This window comes from Erinaceus europaeus, chromosome 3, assembly GCF_950295315.1.
Source record: "Erinaceus europaeus chromosome 3, mEriEur2.1, whole genome shotgun sequence".
NCBI classification, from domain to species: domain Eukaryota; kingdom Metazoa; phylum Chordata; class Mammalia; order Eulipotyphla; family Erinaceidae; genus Erinaceus; species Erinaceus europaeus.
The window spans coordinates 27405889-27432655 of record NC_080164.1 but is presented as its reverse complement, the minus strand read 5'-3'; the positions used below and the strand labels follow the sequence as shown (position 1 = coordinate 27432655).

The 26767-nt window shown below is 43.8% G+C and overlaps 1 protein-coding gene across 12 annotated transcripts in view; it reads right to left on the bottom strand.

The window, feature by feature from the left end:
* The window catches only part of ARHGEF33 (Rho guanine nucleotide exchange factor 33), a 99258-nt gene that overhangs the window by 51219 nt on the left and 21272 nt on the right, over positions 1–26767 (bottom strand). For 8 of the 12 annotated variants that reach the window (XM_060186890.1, XM_060186895.1, XM_060186893.1 and 5 more), the window contains 2 exons: positions 13938–14051; positions 8197–8246 (listed from right to left, as the gene is read on the bottom strand). In XM_060186890.1, the coding sequence (XP_060042873.1) occupies positions 8197–8246; positions 13938–13962 (75 nt within the window). In that variant the 5' untranslated portion in view covers positions 13963–14051. Of the gene's footprint in view, positions 1–5474; positions 5523–8196; positions 8247–13937; positions 14052–26767 lie in introns of those variants that run through there. The other 4 variants (XM_060186894.1, XM_060186892.1, XM_060186902.1 and 1 more) reach the window with 3 other exon arrangements.

Below are 26767 nucleotides of genomic sequence, written 5' to 3'. Positions count from 1 at the left end.
AGCTTCTTGCTGGATTCCTTAGGTTTTCCATGTATATTATCATGTCATCTGCAAATAAGGAGAGTTTGACTTCTTCTCTTCCAATCTGTATCCCTTTAATTCCTTGCTCCTGCCTGATTGCTATAGCAAGAACTTCCAACACTATGTTGAATAGTAATGGTGATAGTGGGTAGCCCTGTCTAGTACCTGATCTAAGTGGAAATGCTTCCAGTTTTTCTCTCCTCCTCTCTGTCTTCCCCTCCTCTCTCCATTTCTCTCTGTCCTATCCAACAATGACAACAACAATAATAACTACAACAATAAAACAACAAGGGAAACAAAAAGGAATAAATAAAATAAATATTTTAAAAAATCATCTGGTCCAGGACTTTTATTTTGGGGGAGATTTTTGATAACTGTTTCAATTTCATTAGCTGTGATGGGCCTGTTCATGTTACCCACTTCCTCTTTACTTAGTTTTGGAAGTTGGTAGGTATCTAGGAAATCGTCCATTTCTTCCAGGTTCTCTAGCTTGGTGGCATATAGTTGTTCATGGAAGCCTCGCATGATATGTTGAATTTCTGCGGTGTCTGTTGTGATATCTCCTCTTTCATTTACTATCCGATTTATTTGGGTCTTCTCCCTTTTTTGTTTTGTGAGTCTGGCTAGAGGTCTGTTGATTTTGTTTACTCTTTCGAAGAACCAACATTTACTTTCGTTGATCTTTTGTATGGTTTTCCTGTTCTCAATGTTATTTATTTCTGCCCTAACTTTAGTGATTTCTGTCCTTCTGGTTGCTTTAGGGTTCCTTTGTTGTTCTTCTTCTAGGTCTTTAAGATGTGCAATCAGGCTGTTTATTTGTGCTTTGTCTTGTTTCCTAATGTGTGCTTGTATACCTATGAACTTCCCTCTTAGGACTGCCTAGGCCGTGTCCCAAATATTTTGATAGCTTGTGTCTTCATTTTCATTGAACTCTCGAAACATTTTGATTTCTTCCTTGATTTCCTCTTTGACCCAGAAGTTGTTAAGAAGTGTACTGTTGAGCTTCCACATTTTGGGACTGTTACTAATCTTTTGTTGATTGTTAAGTGTTAGTTTAATTCCACTGTGGTCTGAGAAGATGCTTGGGATGATTTCAATGCTCTTGAATTGGCTGATGCTGTCTTTGTGGCCTAATATATGGTCTATCCTTGAGAATGACCCATGTGGATTTGAGTAAAATGTGTATTCCAGTTTCTTGGGATGAATGACTCTGAAAATGTCCAATAGTTCTAGTTTATCTATCTCTTCATTTAGCTCCCTTATGTCTTTATTGATTTTCTGCCTGGATGATCTGTCAAGTTAAGAGAGTGGGGTGTTGAAGTCCCATGCTATGATTGTGTTACTGTTAATATATTGCTGTAGCTCTTTCAGTAGAAGTTTGATGTATTTAGATGGCTTCTCATTGGGTGCATAGATGTTAATAATTGTTAAGTCCTCTTGATTGACTGATCCTCTGAGCATTAAGTAGTGTCCATTCCTATCTTTTTTAATCTTATCTATTTTAAAGTCTATCATGTCAGATATGAGAATAGCTGCTCCTGCCCTTTCTTGTGGGCCATTGGCTTGTATGATAGTTTTCCATCCTTTCACTTTAAGTCTGTGTTTGTCTTGTTGAGTTAGGTGGGTTTCCTGTAGACAGCATATTGTTGGGTTGTGTTTTCTGATCCATCTTCCTACTCTGTGTCTTTTAATAGGTGAATTCAGGCCATTGACATTTATTGATATCAAATATTGAAGATATTTTAACGCCATTCTTGTAGAGTTTTAGAGTGTTTTGATATATGTCCTATTTGTGGTGGTCTGGTTGTTTATAGGAGACGTTTCAGAACTTCTTTCAGGGCAGGCTTGGTGATGGTTGATTCCTTCAACTGTTGCTTGTCTGAGAAGGTTTTGATGCCTCCATCTAGTCTGAATGACAGTCTAGCAGGATATAGTATTCTTGGCTGAAAGCCTTTCTCATTGAGCACTCGATAGATATCTTGCCATTCTCTTCTGGCCTGTAGTGTTTGTATGGAGAAGTCTGCTGCTAATCTTATGGGTTTTCCTTTGTAGGTGACTCTTTGTTTTTCTCTTACAGCCTTCAGGATCCTTTCTTTAACCTTGTTCCTTTCCATTCTAAGTATGATATGTCTTGGTGTCTTTAGGTCTGGGTTAATTCTGTTTGGGACCCTCTGGGCTTCTTGAATTTTTATGTCTTTGATGTTGTCTAGACTAGAGAAGTTTTCAGCTACTATGGCCTGGAAAATTCTTTCTTCCTCTCCTTCTCTTTCTTCCTCTGGTATGCCAATAATGCGTATATTGTTTCTTTTGAAGTCATCCCATAGGATTCTGTTGTTGTTTTCAGCATCTCTTAATCTCTTTTTGAGATCTCTTACTTCTTTTTTAGTTGTCTCTAATTCATCCTCAATCTTGCTAATTCTGTCTTCAGCTTCATTGATTCTATTCTCTCTGCCCTCTACTGTTTTCTGGAGTTCATCTATTTTGTTGCCCTGCTCTGATACTGTTTTAGCTTGTTCAGCTAGTTGCATTCTTAGCTCAGCAATTTCAGCTTTCAGTTCTCTAATAACCATGAGATAATTAGTATTTTCTTCCATATTCTCATTTGTTGTTCCTGCATTTCTGGTTACAATTTTTTCAAATTCTTTACTCATTCCTGTTATTATTTCCTTAGCTAATGTTTGGATGTTGAACTCATTATTTTGTGCTTCACCCTCTGGAGGACTTTTAGCTGGACTCTTGTCCTGGTTCGTTTCTCCAATATTTTTTCTTGTTGTTTTAACCATTTTATATACTATGTTATGAGTTCCCTTTATCAATACTTTTCAAATTATTGATCACTATTGCCTGGATTGACTTGTGTCTAAGTAAGTTAATTAAAGGGTTCACAGTGGTGGAAGTTAACAGTTATTTCAATCCCTGAGTTGGAGCTCAGTGGTTTAAAAGCCTCTTTCTTTTTGTTTTTTTTTTTTCCTTCCCTGTAGGCTATGGGAGCCAGAGAGCTTTTAAACTATCAATAGGCTTCTTAGCTTAATCACTGACTCCTGACCAAGAGATAAAGCAGGGTGTGGCAGAGATAATCCAGTGGTTATGCAAAGAGACTTTCACAGCCCCTCAGCTATGCCACCGAGGTATAGGTCTTCTGAGTTTCCTGGTTAGATCTCTGTCCCCTGGTGTCCCTTCCTGTCGCTGCTCCAGATTCTGAGGGTAGTAGCAATGGAGACTCAGAGTTGCACTTGGTGAGTCTCTGGGGAGTCCTCTCCTCCCTTAAGCTGTTCCCTTGTTGGTGGAGCCGACTGGAGGTGGTGTCTCAACTGATAAACTGTTGAACTGTTAGCAGCCACTTAATCTCTCCTTAGGCCCCTCTCTCCTCTCTGTCACCAGCCACGCGTGTTTGTACTCACGGGTGATTTACTGGGTTCCTGTGGTCATTCTAGTCCTGTCTTGTTTTGTCCCGGGTGGTCTCCTTTGGTATTCCTAGTTGATCCGGGAGAGGAGAGGAGAGAAAGCGATCTGCTGCTCGTAGCTCCGCCTCCGGAAGTCGAATCCCACTCATTTGCCTCTAATTTCAATATATATACATATATATATGCATGTGGAAGAATTTAAACTTAAATTGTGATGTGCATAAACTCTCTAAACTCTCCTACTGGCTTCTTCCTATGTTTTTTGTCTTTGACCTGTCACACCCAGAGACAAAATAAACATTCATTGCTTCTAAACTTCTGCAGTTTGACTTTTATAGTTAACCCTTTAAACCATGTTAGAGTTTATTTTGCTGAGGATATAAGGGAGAATCTCCACCTTTTTGTACCTCCACACAATTCCCCAGACACCTTTGTCTCCAGCCTGAATAGCACTAGGCCTCATAACTGAAAGCAAGCGACAGGTTTTGCAAATGGCACCCACTCAGCTAATGCTGTTCACTGATCACATCCCACAGCACAGACTTTGTACTTGTTGTAGAGAATAGGACAGATTACACAATGGACAATACCCCTGCTCTTGGAGCTTACATTCTAGAGATGAATGAAAACAAAACAAAAATAAAGAAACACGTTAATAGCGACTATATTTCACGTGGGAATACTTAGCAAGAAAATAGCATAAGGAAGTATAAAATGGCTGCATTGCCACATTTTGCTTCCAGATTCATACTCTCTGCTCCTCTGGTTAATGTAGTTTCCATTCTGCTATGGTGTGCCCTTCCCTGCTTCCCTGCTGCCTTCTCTTCTAACTCCCCTCCCCTCCCCTCCCCCTTCTCCTCTGTCTTCTTTTAGGTAAGCTTGGGAAGCCCCCCAGGTGGGGCTTGGGAAGCCCTACTGGGGAGAGATCACAGCATCCCAGAGGTCATGTAGAACAGATACACTTGGCTTTGTGACATAGTCGGAGGAATTGAGGCCATCTTCCAATGCAGAGCTATGTTTAGCCCTCATTCTGGAGGTAACCTACATAAAATCTAGAGTAGACTTTAAACCGTGCCCGAGTTTAAAGAGATACACTCATTCAAACACCACCCGTAGGTCACATGGGCACAGAGAAGCAGGGTCAGAAGGCATTTGAGGACAAGAGAGGCCCCCAGTCAGCTCTAAGCAGAAATTGTATTCCGGTTGCCAAGTCTTGGTTCAGAAGGTGCCTCTTCCTGAAAAGTCCTCCCCCACATTCACTTGCCAAGTGACCCCCCCCCCTTCTGTGTCTGGCTCAAACGCTCTTGTCAATATTAATTGCTCCCAGGGCCAGGTGGTAGTGCATCTGGCTGTATCCTTGTTACAATGCACAAGGATACAGGTTCAAGCCCCCAGTCCCCACCTGCAAGGGAAAAGCTTTGTGAGTGATGAAGCAGTGCTGCAGATGTCTCTCTGTTTCTTTCTCACTACATCCCCCTCCCCTCTCAATTTCTGGCTGTGTCTATCCAATAAATAAAAATACTTTTAAAAATTAAATAAAATAGTAACAATTGCTCCTTCTCCACTTCCCAGAGAATTCCTCAGCTGCAATCCTTCCAACAGCCCACCGCAGAGGACCTACTTGCTGCATGTTTCCTGGCTGTGCACTTAAAAACCCGTGTGTGGGGGCCGGGAGACGGCTCATCAGGCAGAGCGCACACTTTGCCATGCATGAGGACCTGGGTTAGAGCTCCTGGCCGTCATCAATGGGAGCACCTGCGCAGAGAAGCTTCACAAGAGGTGAAGCATCCTGTGGTGCCGCTCCTTCTCCTTATTCCTCTCTATCTCTTTCTTTCTCCCTCTTGTGTTTTACCTTCTACTAATATACTTATATAAGCCCATATTTCATAAGTTCAGGAGGAGGCAGAGTAGATATGGCATTGGAGTTTCACACATGAGGTCCTGAGTTTGATGCTTGGTGTTTCATGTGCCAGAATGATGCTCTGGTTCTCTCCCTTCACCCCCACCTTTCATAATTAAATAAATCTAAAAAAAAAAAAACCAACAAACCTTCTGAGAGTGGTGGAATCATGCAGGCTCAACACTCCAGAGAAAACCCTGCCGTCAAAAAGGAGAGGGAGAGGGGGAGAGGAGATGGGAGAGGGAACGGGTAAGGGGAAAAATAGAAAAGTAAAAAATTAAGTCTGGGGTCAAAGAAGAACTCACCATGTAGAGTTTGCCGTGAGAATGACTCAGCTTTGAGGCCCAGAACTACATGGGGGATGCCATGGCACCAGGAGAAACTCTGGTGCTGTGGTGCCTCTCCTTTCTCTATCTGTGTCTACATCTAAATGGGAAAAAAAAAAAAACCTAGGAGCAGTGAAATCACACATGAATGAGACTGCAGCTCCACAAAACAAAATAAAAATAAAAAAGGAAAATAAAATGGACTTAAATTATTTTTCTATTGCCATATTTGAGCATTGGTAGGCTTAAACCCTGCCCCCCCCTTTTGTTCACCAGGGTTATTGCTGGAGCTCAGTGCCTACACTAAGAATTCACTGCTCCTGGATGCTATTTTTTTCCCTTTTGTTGTTGCCCTTGTTGCTTTATCGTTGTTGTAGTTACTATTGTCATTGTTACTGATATCGTTGTTGTTGGATAGGACAGAGAGAAATGGAGAGAGAAGGGAAAGACAGAGAGGGGCAGAGAAAGACAGACACCCACAGACCTGCTTCACCGCTTGTGAAGTGACCCCCCTGCAGATGGGAAGCCAGGGGCTCGAACTACAATCCTTATGCTTGGTGCCATGTGCACTTAACCCGCTGCCCTACCACCCCAACCCGGGTTAACCCTTTTGATGCCCATTTCTCCCACACTAGAAGAGGAAAGTAAGAAAAGCAGACCTGGTGCTCTCCTCTCCTCTGACGAAATGGCATCATGCCAGGGGAGCTCCAAGTGGCGGTGGTGACAGACAAGAGAAGCAGGGTAGGTGTGGGAGAGTCGGGGTTGCACCTTTTTAAAAAAAGTTTTTTATATTTATTTATTTATTTTCCATTTTGTTGCCCTTGTTGTTTTTCATTGTTGTTGTTGTTGTCGGGTAGGACAGAGAGAAATGCAGAGAGGAGGGGAAGACAGAGAGGAAGAGAGAAAGATAGACACCTACAGACTTGCTTCACCGCTTGTGAAACGACTTCCCTGCAGGTGGGGAGCTGGGGGCTCGAACCGGGATCCTTACTCCAGTTGGTGCACTTTGTGCCACGTGCACTTAACCCACAGTACTACCACCTGACTCCCCAGGGTTGCATCTTATGAGCTGGACACATCATCCACCCATTACCAGTTTTCTCACAATTCAAAGTGAATGTCACTTTCTGCCCTGCATTCCCTACTGTCTTGTTAAGAGAACAAATGCATTTTGATATTTTATTTATTTATTTTTGGATAGAGTTAGACATTGAGAGGGAAGGGGGAGACAGGGAGAGAAAGAAGAGAGAGAGAGAGAGGAAACTGCAGCTGTTTCACCACTCATAAAGCTTCCCTTCACAGGGACTTGAACCCAGGTCTTTGTGCATGATAAGGTGTGCACTCTCCAGGTGTACTAGCAACTGGCCCCAACAAATGCATTTTCTGGAAAGAGATATGTAATCAAGCAAGAGAGATTCTAGGTTTTGTTTGTTTGTTTTTGCTTTTCTTTGTTGCTTTTGTTTTTGTAAGAGACAGACAGGCAGAAACAGAAATACAGTAAAATATATCACAGCACTGAAGCTTCTTTCAATGCAGGGGGGACCAGGCTCAAACCTAGTTCATGCACATGGCAAGAGAGACTCCATCTTAATGCTTAATTCAGCTTCTGCATAAGCCATCACCTTCATTCTAGATGTTTCCAACTATCTCTGCTTTGCCACATGCCTCACGCTTTCTTGTGCTATCTCTACTTAGCTACAAGCAGTAGGAAAGGAATGCTTTCACTAGCTATGTATGCTTGATAGACGCACCAGGGGCCAGTCACAGACAGGAAACAGAGAGCAAGCAAGGAATGTCGTTGGGGGAGGTCTCTTATACCCAGCACTAAGACTGCCAAATGCCAGCATTGTAAATAACGTCATCTGGAATGGGTGTTTTGTTTTAAGATTTTTTAAATATTTATTTATTTATTCCCTTTTGTTGCCCTTGTTTTTAATTGTTGTAGTTATTATTGTTGTTTTTCATCGTTGTTGTTGTTGTTGGATAGGACAGAGAGAAATCGAGAGAGGAGGGGAAGACAGAGAGGGGGAGAGAAAGATAGACATTTCACGGCTTGTGAAGTGAGCCCCCCTGCAGGTGGGGAGCCGTGAACTCTAACCAGGATCCTTACACCGGTCCTTGCACTTTGGGCCACCTGTGCTTAACCCACTGCGCTGCCACCTGAATCTCTGGAATTGGTTTTTAACAGCTCAGCTGTCTGGACTGGACCAGGGAGAGGAGCTAGAGACTAGACCCCTTCACCCTCACCAACATGCAGCCCCTTCTCCAAGCTCATCCCCTATAAAGCCCCAAAACCCCATTCTGGGAACAAGATAATTTTTGGCAACATAATCCCACCATCTTCCCAGGTAGCTAGCACCTGAATAAACCTGTCTCCTCTCAGCAGTCCTTGTCTCTTGAACACTCAGCATCAAACTTCCACAAGCACTAATAATCTTATGATAAGACGTGGGAAGATTTTTGAGTGCCGAGCGAGGTATTTGTGCAGAAAACACACTGTCACTACCACTCACGGCTGCTCCAAGAACAATCCACTTGTCTTTACCTGGTAAATCTGCGTGGAGGGGTTGTTCATTGGCATGTGTTCATTCTCTCCTGTGGGGAGAAAGAGCTTTGTTCAGTCACACAATTCACTCTGTCCCAGCCTCTTCAGCCACATGCAGGGGCTTTGGGATCCTCAGTCAGGGCCCATGAGCCAAGGAGTCAATGACTCAAAAAGAAAACATAGGGGGAGTCAGGCGGTAGCGCAGCAGGTTAAGCACACGTGGTGCAAAGCACACGTGGTGCAAAGCGCAAGGACCAGCATAAGGATCCTGGTTCAAGCCCCCCCAGCCACCCACCTGCAGGGGAGTCACTTCACAAGTGATGAAGAAGGTCTGCAGGTGTCTTATCTTTCTCCCCCATCTCTCTCTTCCCCTCCTCTCTCGATTTCTCTCTGTCCTATCCAACAACAGTGACATCAATAACAACAATAATAACTACAACAATAAAACAACAAGGGCAACAAAAGGGAATAAATATTAAAAAAAAGAAAAAGAAAAAATAGGGACAAGGTGGATGGTGCACCTAAGTGAACACATTACAGTGTGCAAGGACCCAGGTTCAAGTCCCCCGGCCCCCACCTGCAGGGGGGAGGCGTCACAAGTAGTGAAGGAGGGCTGCAGGTGTCTCTCTGTCTCTCTCCCTATCTCCTCCTTCCCTCTTAATTTCTGTCTCTATCAAAAAATAAATGAATATTTGGAGGAAGCTTTCAATTTGTATCCAATGGCCAAACCAAGACTTTTTTTTTTTTTTGCCTCCAGGGTTATCATCGCTGGGGTTCAGTGCCTGCACTACGAATCCACTGCTCCTGGCAGCCATTTTTTAAAATTTATTTATTGATAGGACAAAGAGAAATTGAGAGGGGAGGGGAAGAGAAAGATAGACAGCAGGGCCAGGTGGTGGCACACCTGGTTGAGCACATATGTAACAATGTATAAGGACCAGGGGCTCGTACCAGCTTTGCAAGTGGTTAAGTAGTGTTGCAGTTGCCTCTCTGTCATTCTCCCTTTCTATAATTCCCTTTCCTCTCTATTTCTGTCTCTATCCAGTAAATTTAAAAAAGATTTTAAAAAAGAAAAAAGAAAGATAGACACCTGCAGACCTACTTCACTGTTTGTGAGGTGATCCCTCTGCAGGTGGGGAGTTGGGGCTTGAACCAAGTCCTTGCATGTGTTTTTGAGCTTTGCACTACGTGCTCTTAACCCAGTGCACTACTGCCCAGTTCCCCCCAAACAATGACTTCTTGATAGGCCTCTTCTAGGAAGTCACACTGATCATGGAGGGGAAGCTGCTCAGCCAACTTTCATGGTCATTAATCATGAATTTCCCAGAAGGGATGTCTAATAACAGTCTCCTTCCTGGGAGCTGACTGGGAGTGACCTAAGGAAAGGCTTCTAGAGTCAGGAAGTTCTCTTTTTTTTTTTTGCCTCCAGCCTGCACCACGAATCCACTGCTCCTGGAGACCATTTTTCCCCTTTTGTTGCCCTTGTTGTCTTTTTTATCATTGTTATGGTTATTATTATTGTTGTTGTTGTTGCTGTCGTTGGATAGAACAGAGAGAAAGCGAGAGAGGTGGGGAGACAGGGTGGGGGAGAGAAAGACAGACACCTGCAGACTTGCTTCACCGCCTGTGAATCAACTCCCCTGCAGGTGGGAAGCGGGGGGCTCGAACCGGGATCCTTACGTGGGTCCTTGTGCTTTGTGCCACGTGCACTTAACCTGCTGCACTACCACCTGACTCCCAGGAAATTCTTATTATTCTCTAGTACCTGGGAAGCCTGCATAAAGTACCCCATTTCTCGTGCCTCTGGACTTTACCAAACTCCTGAACTCTGACCTCCTGCCACTGCCCAAATAAGCTAAGGCAATCAGTCATGCTGGCCTCCTGGGTGGGACGGCTACAAGAAGGGGGCAGGATTGGATCCAGGTGGTGGTGTACCCAGTTGAGCACACATGCTACAATGCACAAGGACCCAAGTTCAAGTCCCTGGTCCCCACCTATGAAAGAAACACTAAACAAGTGGTGAAGCAGTGCTGTAGGTGTCTTTCTTTCTCCCTCCCTCTCTATCTTCCCCTTCCTTCTCAATTTCTCTCTGTCCCTGTCCAATAACTAATAGATAAATAAAATATTTTTTTAAAAGGTGTGGGATAGGGAGTCGGGCTGTAGCACAGCAGGTTAAGCGCAGGTGGTGCAAAGCGCAAGGACCGACTGGCATAAGGATCCCGGTTCAAGCCCTCCAGCTCCCCACCTGCAGGGGAGTCTCTTCACAGGCAGTGAAGCAGGTCTGCAGGTGTCTATCTTTCTCTCCCCCTCTCTGTCTCCCCTCCTCTCTCCATTTCTCTCTGTCCTATCCAACAACAACCACAACAAAGGCAACAAAAGGGAATAAATAAATATTAAAAAAAAAAAAAGAAGGTGCAGGGAGCCAGGTGGTGACACATCCGGCTAAGTGCACATGTTACCATGCATGTCAACACAGGTTCGAGCCCCATCTACAGGGGAGATGCTTCATGAGTGATGAAGCAGGTCTGCAGGTGTCTCTCCTTTCTCTCTCCCTCTCTGTCTCCTCCTCTTTTCTCAATTTCTCACTGTCCTATCAAATAAAAATTAAAATTTTAAAAAAGGAGAAAATGACTGTCATGAATAGTGGATTTGCCATGTAAGCACTGAGCCCCAATGATAGCCCTGGTGACAATAAAAAGTAAAATAAATTAAATTAAATTAAAATGGAGTGGGAAGAGTCTGGGAAGGATACAGACAGAAAGAAAAAATTATTGTCAGCCATGATTTGGAATCAACCCAAGGGCCCAAAAACAAAGAGGCAGAGAAGAAAGCTATGGTCTATACACCCAGTGGAATCCTGTTCTGCTCTGAGAATGGAGGAGGCCTTGTCTCTTGCAAGAACACAGATGAACATGAAGAGGATCATGCTAAGTGACATAAACCAGAAGGAGAAGGACAAACACTGGGTGGTCTCACTCACGTGTGGGATAGACAGAACAAGGCAAGGGAACAAAACGAAAGGGAAGAAAGCCCTCAGGCTCGGACTGCAAAACTGTGGTCACCAAGTGGGGCAGAAGACCAGCGTGTTGTAAAGGCACAGAGTACCTGATTGATGGTGGATGGAGATTAGGACTTGGGGGGGTGGTGTTCAGCAGGGAAGCAATTACAGAAGCCAGACCTTCCACCTTCTGCACCCCATGGTGACCCTGGGTCCATACTCCCACGGGGTTAAAAAATAGGAAAGTTATTGGGGGATAGGACAGTATATGGAGCTCTGGTGGTGGGAATTATACCCCTCTTATCCTATGGTCTTGTCAGTGTTTCCACCTTATAAATAAACAAATTTAAAAAAAAAAAAAAAGGACTTGGGTGGTGAGTGTGATGTGGTAACACTCTCAGGAAGAGGTATGACATCAAACCCCTAAGACACCTGACCTTTTCAACTGCTACCTCAATACAAATGTAAAGAGAAAATGCTGTTGTCAACACTGGAAATTGCACGGCACAGGGCAGCCCCCAAAGAGGCAGAGAATTATAAATGCAGTTAGAGTGGATGAAGGAAGGCTGGCTGGGCTGTGCTTTTCTGACCTCAGGTGTTGGCCATGAAGAGAAGGGACTATCCATGGAGGACGCACAGCACCTTGCTTGTGCCTCTATCATGTTGCCATGTGGGAATCTGCTCGTCAAGGAGAGCCCTGGCCACAAATGTCGGATGGTATGAATGTCTGCTATACTCTAAGACACAATGGAACAGAGTCCTTCCCTAAAGGAACCAGCCTGGGTGTGTGTGGTTCATTAATAACACAGAATCTCAGTGCAGAACTTATACACACAAAGACTGTCCCTAGAAATCACAAATGGTCTGAGATGACCAAAACTTCCCATGTAAATTTAAGATTACATATCCCATGTCATACTACGCCCCAGTGGAGGAACCAGAACTTGAGGACAGAAACCAGGCTCTGAGGTCTAACTGTGACAACTGGTGGTTGTCATCTCACTTCTCTGTGACTATCTCCCATCTATAAATTGGAGATAATACAGCCTACTTCTAAATGGTTACTTCTATATGGTGAAGACGAAAAGAGAAAGCCAGGCTAGAGAGACAGCTCACTGGGTAGAGTGTATGCCCCGCTATCAGGCAGGAGTCCCAAAGGTACCAGGGGACGTTTTGGTGCTAGTGTTTTTTTCCTCTATCTCTCTCAACAAATGAATGGGAAAGAGACCTGGGAAAGGGATAATTGAACATGTATTAACACTTCGGCTCATGATGAACAGGTAAGTGCATTGTGACCTTTCTAGTTTCACCGAGAAAGTGTGGATTCGTTGAGCTGCTATCTTGGCCTAGCTTGATCAGATTGCTCTGCATCAATCCTAAAGTTACTGTTAAGGAAAAGAAACTGGGACTCAAGCGGTAGCACAGAGGGTTAAGCGCACGTGGCGCCAAGCACAGGGACTGGCATAAGGATCCCGGTTCAAGCCCCCCAGCTCCCCACCTGCAGAGGAGTCACTTCACAAGCAGTGAAGCAGGTCTGTAGGTGTCTATCTTTCTCTCGCCCCCCCATCTTCCCCCTCCTCTCTCCATTTCTCTGTCCTATCCAACAATGACGACATCAACAACAGTAACTACAACAATAAAAAAAAAAAAGAGGAAAAGAAAAAAAACTTAAAAATAAAAAGAAATAAAAAGAAACCAAGGGGGCTGGGCGAAGGAGCACCAGAGTAAATGCACATAGTTCTAAGTTCAAGGACCTGTGCAATGATCCCGATTTGAGCCCCTGGCTCGCCACCTGCAGAGGAGTCACTTCACAAACAGTGAAGCAGGTCTGTAGGTGTCTCTCTGCCCTCTAACTCTCTTTCTCTGTCAATTTCTCTCTGTCCTATTCAGTAAAAAAAAAAAAAAAAAAAAAAAAAAGGAGGGGGCAGAGGGTAGATAGCTTAATGCTTATGCAAAGAGACTCTCATGCCTGAGGCTCCAAAGTCCCAGGTTCAATTCCCCACACCACCATAAGCCAGAGCAGAGCAGTGTTATGGGAGAGAGAGAGAGAGGGAGAGAAAGAGAGAATGGCCACTAGGAGCAGCCTGGAGAAAAAAAATTGCAGCTCCCACTTTCTGCACACACACACACACACACACACACATCCCCTTCAAAATAAATAAATAAATAAATAAATAAATAAATAAATAAATAAAAAAGAAGAAAAGTAAAGGAAACCAAGAGGGCTGAGCAGCTGAGCAATGACACTCAGCTGAATGCACACATTACCATGCTCATAGACCCAGGTTCAAACCTCACTCCTCACTGGCAGGGGGGGAGCTTCACAAGTGGTGAAGTAGGTCTGTAGGTGTCTCTTTTTCTACCTCCCTCTCTATCTCTCCGTCTTCTATCAATTTTCTCTCTGTCCTATCAAACAAAATAGAAAGAAAAAAATTGGCCACTGGGAGCAGCGGACTCATAGTGTTGGCACCAAGCACCAGCGATAACCCTGGTGGCAATAAAATGAAAGGGAAAATAACTACTCAAATCTGTGTATGTATGTGTGTGTATAATTCTGTATGCATAATATCCTGTTACTCCAATATCAGGTCTACACTCTTCATGAGGTCAACAATATGTGTTGGTAAAAACATGAGGAAAGTCAAGGTCACATGCGACCTTGAGATACTGGCAAAGTCATATCACTGTCTGTGTTTCCTGACTCACCCCACAGCCCTACAGCAAGACATTGGGAAGCGCTGACCTTGCTTCGTCTTGGTTTTTTCCATGGTGCCCGTTGTTCCTCTGCCCTGGCTTAGTCTTCAGCACACCATCTTCAGTGCCCCTGGGTCAGGCCACCCCCTCTTCTGTGGACCTGCTGATCGGAATTGAGAGTAAGGGAGGGTGAGAGACACTAGCAAAGTCAGTGCACACACTCTGTGGTACCAAAACTGAAGTGGATGCCATTTCACAAGAGTGAAAATATGAAGTGGGATGAATATTTCGTTTACAGCATAAAGGGTGTGGTCAGGGAGGCGACTCAACAGGTAGAGTGAAGGCCTTGCCTGTGTGAGGCCAGGTTTCAGGCTCCACCACCACGCGAGAGCCCTGCGGTTGATAGCTGAGGAGTTATGTTGATGGTGGAGTGGTGCTGGGGTGTATCGCCTCTTTATATTTTCCTTTCTCCTTAGTTTCTCTTGGAAATGTAACGAAATTGAAAATTGACTCTGGGTAGAATAGTCATTTTTATGATATTAATTCTTGCCACCCATAAACATGGAATATATTGATCTATCTACACAATCAAATACTATGCAGATATTAAGAATGATGAATTCAGGTGCCAGGTGGTAGCACAGTGGGTTAAGCACACATGGCGCAAAGCACAGGGACCGACATAAGGATCATGGTTCAAGCCTTCGGCTCCCCACCTGTAGGGGGTCACTTCACGAGCGGTGAAGCAGGTCTGCAGGTGTCTGTCTTCCCCTCCCCCTCTCTGCCTTCCCCTTCTCTCTCAATTTCTCTCTGTCCTATCCAACAACGACAACATCAATAACAACAACAACGATAAACAAGGGCAACAAAAAGGGGGTAAAATAGCCTCCAGGAGCAGTGGATTCATAGTGCAGGCACCAAGCCCCAGCAATAACCCTGGAGGCAAAAAAAAAAAAAAAAAAAAAGAATGATGAATTCACCTTCTTCACCTCATCTTGGATGGAGCTTGAAGGAATCACATTAAGGGATATAAGCCAGAAAGACAAGGATGAATATGGGTTGATCTCACTGGTGGGCAGAAGTTGAAAAATAAGAACAGAAATAGGAAACACAATGTAAAAACTTTGCACCAAAGCAAAGGATTCTGGAGGGTGGGGAGGCTTTCAGGTTCTGCTGCGTGATGGTGGAGGAGGATCGTGGCTGGGGGTGAGAGTGTTTTGCGGAACATATATTAATACTGCCTGTTCTCAAACAACTATCACGATCATGCGTCCATTTTGCCTGCCAATCTCTTTTCTCTTGAATGCTTTGTGTGGTTGTCAGTGGCACCTACTTATAACATTGAATCTATTTTTCCACCCATTTCACCACTTCAACATCTTTTTTTCCACTTAAAAACTGGATCATTATAGTTCGTGCCAGTTTTATTATAGTTATCTGGCCAGTTTTCCTCCTCAGCCCCAAGCAAGATGAGAATTTACTGATTTTCTTCCATTTCATTCTCCACTATCATACCATCACATACAGAGGCCACACCTATACACACACAGACAGTTGGTGCTCTCACTGTAGGTTCAAGCTCTACCTCCAAATCTCCTCCTCCTCCTCCTCCTCCTCTTCTTCTTCTTCTTCTTCTTCTTCTCTCTCTCTCTCTCTCTCTCTCTCTCTCTCCCTCCCTCCCTCTCCCTCACTAGCAGTACTCTGTGATAATCTTTCTAAGTCCACTCATGGAGGATACCGCTGAAAGCCCTCCCCAGCCCAATATCTCACTCTTTACACTTTCATGTGTGAGAAAGGCATCACTCCATCATCCATGGAGTTTCCCCTGGTGCCGCGGGGTGCCAGATTTGAACACAGGTCCCTGCACATGTTAAGACATGCGCTCTAGCGGGCAAACTGTCTCTTATCTTCCAACAAATAATTGCCTCTCACATGTGTGCTCAACTGGATGTGCCACAACCCCTGCCAAAAAAAATAATTTATTCTAGTAACGTAACTTCCTCTAACAAGATGTTTTTGGTGGCTATGTGAGTCTATGGTATGAGCGCCGTATACTTGATCTGATCGGTCTTGTATTGTGACTGTCCCCTTATTCCTAAGGCCCTGCACACAGAGCCTTCTGTGGGTTATTTGTTAGGTTTTTATGGGTATGGCTTAGTTGCTTTCAAAAGATTTTCCAGGAACAACACAACAGCGCCATTTCTCCCACCGTCAGTCAAGAGCTGGTGTCAGCACTTTTTAATTCTCACCAGTCTGGTGGGTGTGGAGAGGTTTTCACAGCTGCTCTGACTGATGCTGGAGGACGAAGCCAATCCACCTGGATTTAGGGGGCTCTAAGTTGCCCTTCTGTGAGCTGTCTGTTCCTCAGTATGTGGGAGTTTCTACCGTTTCCTTATCAATTAACATAAGTTTATATACCGTAGATTGGAGCTTTATCTGTCAAATGCTTTTCCCCCATTTATTGCCGTCAGGGTTATAGCTGGGGCTCAGTGCCAGCGCTATGAATTCACCACTTCCAGTTGCCATTTTTTCCTCTTTCTATTTTATTTGGTAGGACAGAGGGAAATTTAGAGAAGAGAGAGAGACCTGCAAACCAGTTTCACCACCCCTGAAGCACCGTCCCCTGCAGGTAAGGAGCAGGGGCTTGAACTCAGGTCTTTGCACATGATGATGTGTGTGCTCAACTGGGTGCACCACCACCCAGCCCCTCTCTCAGATGCCTTTGAATATTGTCCCAGCTGTCTTCTTAATCTTCGGACTGGACTTGTGTGATCACTTTTACCACTGAGATGTTTTTAAGTATGGATTGAAATCGATCTTTCTCCTTACTTGCTTCTAGGTTGGTTTATTTATTTACGGGGGGGGGGAGAGAGAGAATCAGAGCATCACTCTGATGTCCTTGATGTCAGGACTCACACTCAGAACAACCTATTTGCAAGTCTGGCACATAACCTTCTAATGTGACTTTTAGTTGTTTTTTTGTTTATTTGTCTTGTTTTTTAGATTTTTTTAAAGTTGCTTTCAATGTTCTCTCCAACTCCAAGGATTTGGTATAGGTATGCTTTCCCATTTTTTCAATTTTTTCCCACCCCCTCCCTGAGCTTTTAGTTATTCAACGTGTTTAATATATCTGGAGTGCGTGTTTCTGGACGGGTGAGGAAGTGTTTGGTTTCCCTCTCTCCCAGATGAACAGCCACCTGCCCCTGCTCCAGTCATTACACAAACCATCTTTTCCCAATGTGGAAGTGAAAATCATTGTCGCCACATGTGAAATTCCCATTCACCACCGATCAATCCTGGGCTCTCTCTTTAATTCTGCTCTTTCCCCTGACCTTTATTTCAAAACCACAAATTAGGATGAGGGAGATAGCATGGTGGTTAGGCAAAAAAAAAAAAAAAAACCTTTCATGCCCGAGTCCCAAAGTCCCAAATTTAATTCCCTGCTCCAAAATAAGCCAGAGCTGAGCAGGGCTCTGGGGAAAAACAAACAAACAAATCTTCAAATTAAAGATGTTTAGTGTTTTGTTTTGTTTTGTTTTGTTTTAATACTTTGGGGATAAGGGAATACAGGAAATAGCTTAGCGGTAGTGCACAGGACTTGCATGTGAAGCAGTAGTGCACAGGACCTGCATGTGACAGATGCCATGTTCCAAGTCCAGCACCACCAAAAACCAGAGCTTGTATTTGATTTGTCCTTCCAGCAATTTCTCAGGAAATTCCTTGTTTCCCCTTGACTTTATTTTTTTAAAGATTTATTTATTAAGTTCAGAGAATGAGAGAGAAGGAGAGAGTGAAGGACAAGCAGATCATCACTTTGACATATGTAATATCAAGGATTGAACTCAGGACCATGTGCTTAGAGTCCAACACTTTATCCACCGCACCACATAAAGTCACTCCCCTTGGTTGGCTAGCTTTCTTGCTTGCTTTCTGTCTGTCTTTATCTTAGTTTATTTCTTCTTTTATTGCCCTTATTTATTGGATAGAGGCAACCAGAAATTGATAGAGAAGAGGGTTGTAGAGAGGAAGAGAGATAGAGAGACACCTGCAGCACTGCTTCACCACTCTTAAAGCTTTCCCCCTGCAGGTGGGGACCGGGGGCTCAAATCCTGGTCCTTGAATATTATAACATCTGCAATTAACCAGGTGCACCACCACCTGGCCCCTTACTTTATTTCTTTTACCACCAGGGTTATCACTGGAATTCAGTTCCTACAGAATAATTCCACTGCTCCTGATATCTATTATGTTTTCTTTCTTTTTCTTATAAAAACAGAAACTGAGAGGGAGTGAGAGAGAAACAGAGACACCTGAGGTACTGCTTCAGTGCTTATGAAGCCTCCCTCCTCGTAGGTGGTGACCAGTGGCTTGAACCTGGGTCCTCTCGCATGGTGTTGTGTGCACTCTGCCAGTTGCTTCACAACCCAGCCCCTCCCCTTGACTTTAAACTGATAAGAAAAGATACCACACTTATCTTAGCCAAAGGAATTAGAAGCCATCCCTCTTGACTTTAGAACTGTAACAAGTAATACTAATTCCCTGATGTTGCATCAGCTTCACATTTCTGAAGTGTTTGCTTGGTCATAGGATATATTTCCTCATAAAACTGATGGATTATATTTGTTAACATTTAGACTTTTTACATCTATATTCATGATTAATTTTGGTCTATGGAGGGTTTCCTGGTTTGATTTGGTTTCTTATTCTCTTTGGAAAGGGCATTGACATTCATATGCCTTCTTAAAATAAATTAGAATCTTTGTACCATTTAATCCATAAAATGTTCTCTTGAACTGGAATTATTTGTTCTTTAAAAGATAAAAGCATATCTATGGGAAAATGTCTGATCCTAGCACCTTATGTAAAAGGTAGGTATATCTTTAGCCCCCTTTCAATTTTCAGAGATAAATGGTCTACTAGGGGCCAAGTGGTGGTGCTCTCAGTTGAGTGCACATGTTACCCAAGTTCAAGCCCCCACTCTCCACCTGCAGGGAGGAAGCTTCATTAGTGATAAAGCAGGGCTATAGGTATCTCTCTTCCCATCCCCTTTCTCCCCTATCCATCTCAGTTCCTGCCGGGATAGCCTGAGGGTACTTCTTCCCGAGCTAGTGCTCTCTGGGTTGGAGAGAACTCAACTGGAGCTGATCTAGGCTGCTGTGTGGGAGAGGGATCAGGAACGCGTGCTGCACCAACTTCCGCAGGAGATACACTCTGGAACTCTCGGAGCCGGAAAGCAATTTCCAAGTGTCTTTAATCAGAAGAGCAGCTGTTTTTATACTCTCCAAGTAGGGTGGAAACAGGATGTGATATAGAGAGGGTGGAGAGAAAAGTGACTGGTGAAAATCAGAGTGTGACAAGGAGGGGGCGGAACAGGCGAGAATCCTATAACTGAACCACCAATGCCCTGGAGTGCTTTATGTAAAAGTGATTTATGTAAATAGACCAAACCTTTGGATCAGTAAATCCCTATATAGCCATATGGATAAGAAGAAGCCAGGGGGAGATGGCAACTACCCAACATCTCCCCCTTTCTTTTTAACTTTTTGCCATAGTATCAGGAGTGTGGGGCACTTTGTGAGGCAGGGAGACTGATAAGAGGCATACCTTTTTTGGGGTTCTACTGTCCCTCCTTGCTCAACCTCTCCGTGGAGAGAGAGACTAACAGGATTGACACACCCCTCAGGCTCAAGCCCTTCCAAGCTCAACCATATCCTCACAATTCCCCAACATCTTCCTCTTACTTAATGGCCATATATAACTGGGTCAATGTCTGTAAAAGGCTTCATCTCTGTCAGGGGAATAGCAGTGTAGGGGTGAACGGAAACCTGTTGGGAAGAAAGCAGAATGATAGTGTGTAAGTGTCTTCAAAAATAACTAGCACAAGACAGGGAGGGATAAGTAAGAGTAGCAAGAGACAGAGTGAGCCTGATGGGTGGAGGAGTGGGGGCCTGATAAGCCGAGGGGCTAGAGGGGTGATCTGGCATTGCAAAATCCCGAGTCAGCCTGCTACAGTCATTCTTCAAGAAGTCCAGGAGTATAAAAGGAGTGTCCAGCAAGTTCTATAGAAGCATCAGTCCAATGTCAACGGCCAGGAAATAAATGCCACACGTCTATCTTGATGGAGGAGGACGGCCACCGGAACTTTTCTTCTCTGTAGAGAGTGACCTGGAACCGCCAAAACATGATGGGCGAAACAGAAGCAGGAAGAGCAGACACCGATGGTTGAGAGAAAGGCAGTAGGAAAGTCTTGTCCTTCGGAGTCTGTGAATCAGGTTCTCCAGATCGTGTCAGGTCACATCATGGGTTTCTGGGGATGGCTGTAATTGTGGGTGATGTCAGAGGTCAGGGGTCCAAGATGGATTTCTGGGAATTCTATATGAGCAGATGCTTCTTTATGCGAAGGCTTGTCATAGCTGTAGTCAGTTACTTATGAAAAAACTTTGTAACAAATTAGAAGTTTACTACAATTGATAACTCAATGATTATAACTGGTTTAGGTATCTTTATAATTTTGTGTAAAGGTCATCTTAGGTGACCTCATGTAGCAGTCTTTATATAGCAAAGTTTTCATACCGAATTTAAGTTACATATATTGATTCTTAACTATTTTTACATTGGGTTTTTAAGCAAACTCAGGTTACTAGAGTTAACACATTTTAGTGACAATTTTTTTTTTTTGGTACATTCACAATATCAGATTGATGCCAAATTTGTTGTGGATTAATTTCCACAAGATAGCTTACAGGACATTTTTGGGGGCCCTCCAAAAATGTCCTGTATAGAGAATTTGTATTTTAACTTAGGAGATGATGAATTGTCACATTGAATATTTAGAGTTTTACCTTAAACACTCAGTTACTTAAATGAATTGATTTTACCTCTTCTCGTAAAAATGTAACTTCGAAGTTACGATTTAACTGTCAAGTTAATGTTTACCAAACTTGAAACACGCATATTAAACATATAGTTTATAACACACAGGAGGAGAAAAACTTGTAAATAAGATATATCATTTCAAATGTGAATTTAGAACTACTGTCATAGTTGAACCATCTTTACTCACACAGTTTAAGACTAAACATTTGATATTGATATCAAGACTTAAAAAAGAAATCAAAAGGGGGAATGAACAATTTTTGGACTGTTTCTGGACGTCTCCAGAAACCATGGCTGCGTCCAGCCGTTTGATATAAAGTCAGTTAACTTTCAGAGTACTCTGAGCACAATGGGTCATACAAAAATTTTGGTCACTCAACTCACTCAATTTTTTTTTTTTTTCACTCACTCACTCACTCACAAAACACAACTGGCCAGTCATAGCATAAGTCATTCATGCGGGGGGGGGGGAGAGTTCTGTGAATCAGATTTTTTTTTTTTTTGATTCTGCCATGCTGTATTATGGATCCTGGGGTGCATCCTGTAGCCAGTCCTCTTGCAGCCAGTCTTCTTGCAGTGTTTCTTGTTCTTCAGGGATATCAGCACCATCATGTGGGTATTGCCGGACATGGCGGGCAGGAACCCAAACAGGCTTGGAGTAATTTTGTGGAAAAATACATGCGAAACCCCTCCCCATAGTCAACAGGGGGTCAGGTCCTTTCCAAATTTTATCAAGTGGGTCTTTCCATTTGACTTTAATAGCTGGGAGGGTGGGTGGTGTTTGCCAATGAAGAATTATAGGAGGTTGGTCGGAGTTTTTGTAAATATTAAAGAGATTTAATGTAGTTAAGGCTTTTGCCAGCTGGATATTAGGGGGGTAAATTTCCCCTTTTTCTTTATTTAATTGAGCCTTAAGAGTTTGATGGGCCCTCTCAACAATGCCTTGTCCCTGTGGATTATACGGAATGCCTGTAGTATGAGTAATTTTCCAGAGGGAACAAAAATCTTTAAATTGTTTGCTGGTAAAAGCAGGTCCATTATCCGTTTTAAGTTGAAGAGGTAAGCCCATTACAGCAAAACAGGAGAGCATATGGCTTATAAGCTTTTTTGAGTTTTCTCCAGTTTGAGCTGTAGCCCACATAAACTTAGAGAAGGTATCAATTGAGACGAACACATATTTTTGTTTGCCAAAGTTAGGTATGTGGGTAACATCAATTTGCCAAAGAGCGTTGGCTTTTAAACCTCGAGGATTAACCCCTAGAGTCTGAATAGCAGGTGTTTTGATTAGACCTGCACAGGAGGAACATGTAGCAAGAATACGTTTTAACTGTGGCAGAGGAATATCAGGAAATCGAGCTCGAAGACCTTTAAGATTAACATGGGTTAGGGAATGAAAGTCAGCAGGATTAGAGACAGAGGCTAGGAGAATTCCTGTGGAGGCAAGGCGGTCAGCTGCAGCATTCCCTTCGGACAGGGGACCAGGAAGAGGGCTGTGGGAACGTAGGTGCTGAACATACAGTGGATGGGTTCGAGAACAGAGCATAGAGGCAATTTGAATTAAAAGAGGAGAAAGTGGGTTGTCATCAATTCTTACATAAGATCGAGCAAGCCATGGAAGTAAGTTAACAGTATACACACTGTCAGAAAAAAGGTTGAAGGATTCTGGTACAGCTTTTAATGCAAGGAAAACAGCATAAAGTTCTTTGTACTGAGGGGAATTATCAGGAAGTTCAGTAAAGAGAGGTTTGGGGTATTGCTGGTCTGGATAATATATAAGGGCAGCAGCTCCCTTTTTTCCACCATCAGTGAACACTGTAGGAGCAGAGGGGATGGGATCTCGAGAGAAAAGTTTAGGTACTAGTAGAGGCAACAGAGGTAAAGAAGCTATCAAATTATTAGAGGGAAAATGATTATCTAATTGTCCTGGAAAACCCATTAAACTTATGGCAAAACGAGAATGGTGGCGTATGAGCCATTCTGTATCAGTGAGAGAAAAGGGAAGAATGATTGAATCTGGTTCCCTTCCTAAGACCTGAACTGATCTGTTTCTTCCTTGGCGAACCATAAATGCTAAGGCATCAATCTCAGTAAGGAGTCTTGGAGCTCCGCCTACTGGCGTATGAAGCCATTCGAGAACGCCATGTTTCTGCCACAATGCCCCCACTACTGTGGGGGTGGAGTTAAAGATTAGAAGATTTACTGGAGAGGAGGGGGAGAATCGAACAAGGTGCATGTCCTGGAGAGCCTGGTTAACTTTTTCCAGAGCCAAGGATGCTTCGGGGGTTAACATACGCTTTGAGGAGGGCTGTTTGTTTCCTTTTAACAGATCGAACAGTGGTTGCAGGCAGCTCGTAGGCAGATAAAGATACTGCCTAAGCCAATTCAAATTTCCAAGAAAACTTTGTAAAGAAGCAAGAGTGAGATTAGAAGGAAAAGTAACACAAGGTTTTAAAGGACGAATCTGCGTTAGGGAAATCTCTGAGCCTAAGAAAGATATTGGAGGGATTAGCTGTATCTTCTCAGGAGCTACATTAAGTCCACTTCTCTTTAAGGCAGGGATTAGAAAATCACGTAGGGCGGAGAGATCTGTATCTAATTCTCCCCATATTAACACGTCATCCATATAATGAAAAACCTTAAGGCCCTTATGAATATATGGAAAAAGGGCAGATTTAACAACCTCTTGACAAATAGTAGGACTATTAGCCATGCCCTGGGGCAGTACCACCCATTCAAATCTATCGGCAGGGCTGGCATTATTAATAGAAGGAACAGAGAAAGCAAAACGTTTACAATCTTGTGGGTGTAAGGGAATAGAGAAAAAACAATCCTGTATATCAATAGCTATGATTGGAATTCCTGTGGGAATTGCGGAAGCAAGAGGCAAACCCCTTTGGGGGGAGCCCCAAACCTGCATGGTTTTATTAACTGCACGAAGATCTTGGAGGAGGCGCCATTTTCCTGAGCGCTTTTTAATTACAAAGACTGGAGTATTCCATGGGCTCCGAGAATGACGAATGTGTCCCAACGATAACTGCTCTTGGATGAGTTTTTTTAAAATTTCTAGCTTCTCCCTAGGCAAAGGCCACTGTTCCACCCAGACAGGCTCATTAGAAAGCCAATCTAAGCGGGGAGTTCTGTTACGAACAGTGGCAGTTAGTATTGGGGGTGCTGGTTGGGTCTAGCAGTCTCACAGGAGTGAGTGTGGTGTCCTGCAGAGGTGTCTGAGGATATCACTACATCTAAAGATTCCAGCAAGTCTCTTCCCAATAAATTGGTGCTTATATCAGCTATTAAAGGCTGAAAGCGTCCGGTAGTCCCTTCTGGATCTTCCCACACAAGGGAATCTCGTGTGCGGAATGCCTGAGTCAATCCTCCAACACCATGTAAGCGTGGTCCTGGGAGGAGTTCCCAACTCTGGGGAACCTCTGCTTGTCTTAATATTGTCTTATCTGCTCCCGTGTCAATCAAACACTTAAAAGGAATATTACCAATCTTTACTGTCATAGTTGGGTGACCCCTTTCTAAAACAGGGGTGGTCCATAAAATCTCAGGCTCTGAATTCGAGCTGTTCTCTTGCTCCAGCCGGTTATTTCTATGCTGGAAGTTCCTACATACCACGGGTTCCTCCTTCTGCTCACCCTCTGTTATTGTTACTTGGCGTGGTGGGTATAGCGACGGATTGGGTCCCAAGCTGGGCTTCTGTTTGTGGAAGAAGGGCACAGCACCAAGCGGGCGACCTGCTTCCTTCCCTCTTGGGGGCGGGGCTAAGGGAAGCCCCATACCTAGTTTAAATCCCTGTTTACATTTGGCAGAGGCGTGCCGTTCCTATGGAACCTTGACCAACAATCTCTCCTCCAGTGAAATCCTTTCTGGCATCTGGGACAAGGCATTCGTGGTCTCTGATTCCCTGTCTGGAGGCGGGGTTGCCCTGATTGGAGGTGGGGTCGCCCTGACTGGAGGCGGGGTCGCGGTCTATTTTCTGGACATTGGTTACGCCAATGCCCTTGGCGACCGCACTGAAAGCAAGCTCCTTTTTGCTTATGTAAGGTAGCTGCATAGGCCTGTAACATAGGTCCTTGAAAAGAGCTTGATCTGAGATCCTGTGTAGCTAGAATCCAAGTATCTGGGTGTTCATTTTTAAGAGTGATACAGGCCTGTCAAAAATGCGGAAGCATTCCATCCCAGACTATGGATCGCAGAAGGAGAAAACGAGCGTCAGGATTATAAATCTTCCTTTCCAAACTCGACTGGACCCTGGCAATGAATTTAGCGAGGGATTCATCAGGTTCTTGTTGCAGGGAGAGAATGGGGGCTGAGGCTGCTCCCATGGGTGGTGTTAATCGCTCCCATGCTTTTAATGCACACAGGCGTACTTGATCAAAATACCCCGCTGGAAACTTGGCTTCCGCCTGTTGAATCCCTGTTTCTAATTGGCCTGTTCCAAACAATGCATCAAAATTACCCTCTGGCTGATTTTGAATATTTTTCCGCGATTGTTGTAAACATTCATCGCGAAAGAATGCCTCCCATTGCAGGAAGAGGGGCCCTGGGAGCGTAGCACGAGTCACATCTCTCCAATCTTGAGGGGTATTAAGGTTCTGAAGCAGGCCTTGTAAAATGGACCTGGTCCATGGGGCATGAACACCGTCATCTTTGATAGCCTGGCGTAGTTCCTTCAGGTCTGTGGCGGAATATGGATACCAGGATCAGTGGATTCATAGTGCAGGCACTGAGGCCCAGAAATAAGCCTGGAGGCAAAAAAAAGAAAGAAAGAAAGAAAGAAAGAAAGAAAGAAAGAAAGAAAGAAAGAAAGAAAGAAAGAAAGAAGGGTACTTCTTCCCGAGCTAGTGCTCTCTGGGTTGGAGAGAACTCAACTGGAGCTGATCTAGGCTGCTGTGTGGGAGAGGGATCAGGAACGCGTGCTGCACCAACTTCCGCAGGAGATACACTCTGGAACTCTCGGAGCCGGAAAGCAATTTCCAAGTGTCTTTAATCAGAAGAGCAGCTGTTTTTATACTCTCCAAGTAGGGTGGAAACAGGATGTGATATAGAGAGGGTGGAGAGAAAAGTGACTGGTGAAAATCAGAGTGTGACAAGGAGGGGGCGGAACAGGCGAGAATCCTATAACTGAACCACCAATGCCCTGGAGTGCTTTATGTAAAAGTGATTTATGTAAATAGACCAAACCTTTGGATCAGTAAATCCCTATATAGCCATATGGATAAGAAGAAGCCAGGGGGAGATGGCAACTACCCAACAAGTTCCTCTCTGTCTCTATTCAATAAATGAATAAATAAGTAAAAAAAAAAACTATTATGAAATATTCTTTATAAGTGGTCTACTGAATGTTTCTAGGTAACTTTGTCATTTATATTTTCATGAGAAACCAGACAATCCTGTTGTTGTTGCTGCTACTGCTGCTACTGTCATCCAGGCTTCACTGCCCTGGTCTGACTTTTTCAGATAGAAAGAGACAGAGGTAAAGAGACCACAGCACCAAAACTTCCTCCAGTGCGTGTATGGGGGGGTCAGATTCACATCTAAGTGGTGCGTATAACAAAGCAGGTATACTATCCAGGAGAGCTATCCTGCTGGCCTGAGAATAACCACCTTTCCAGGAACTAGTGATACATAAGGAATAGTAGAGAGAGAATAAACATTCATAAAACAGTTGCTGTGTCCAAGCCCTATGCTTTGATCTTATTTATATCATTGAGATGTGAAAAGATGAGGAACTAAAATGCCAGGATCACAGGGAAGAAATGACAAGAGGAACCTGAGTTGGGACTTGTATGTCTGATCTCAGGATGATGCTTTATTTCTGACTTTCCTTAAATGAGTCTTTTTTTTTTTTTGCCTCCAGGGTTATTGCTGGTGCTCGGTGCCTGCACCATGAATCCACTGCTCCTGGAATCCATTTGTCCCCCTTTTTGTTGCCCTAGTTGTAGCCTTGTTGTGGTTATTATTGTTGTTGTTGATGTTGTTCGTTGTTGGACAGGA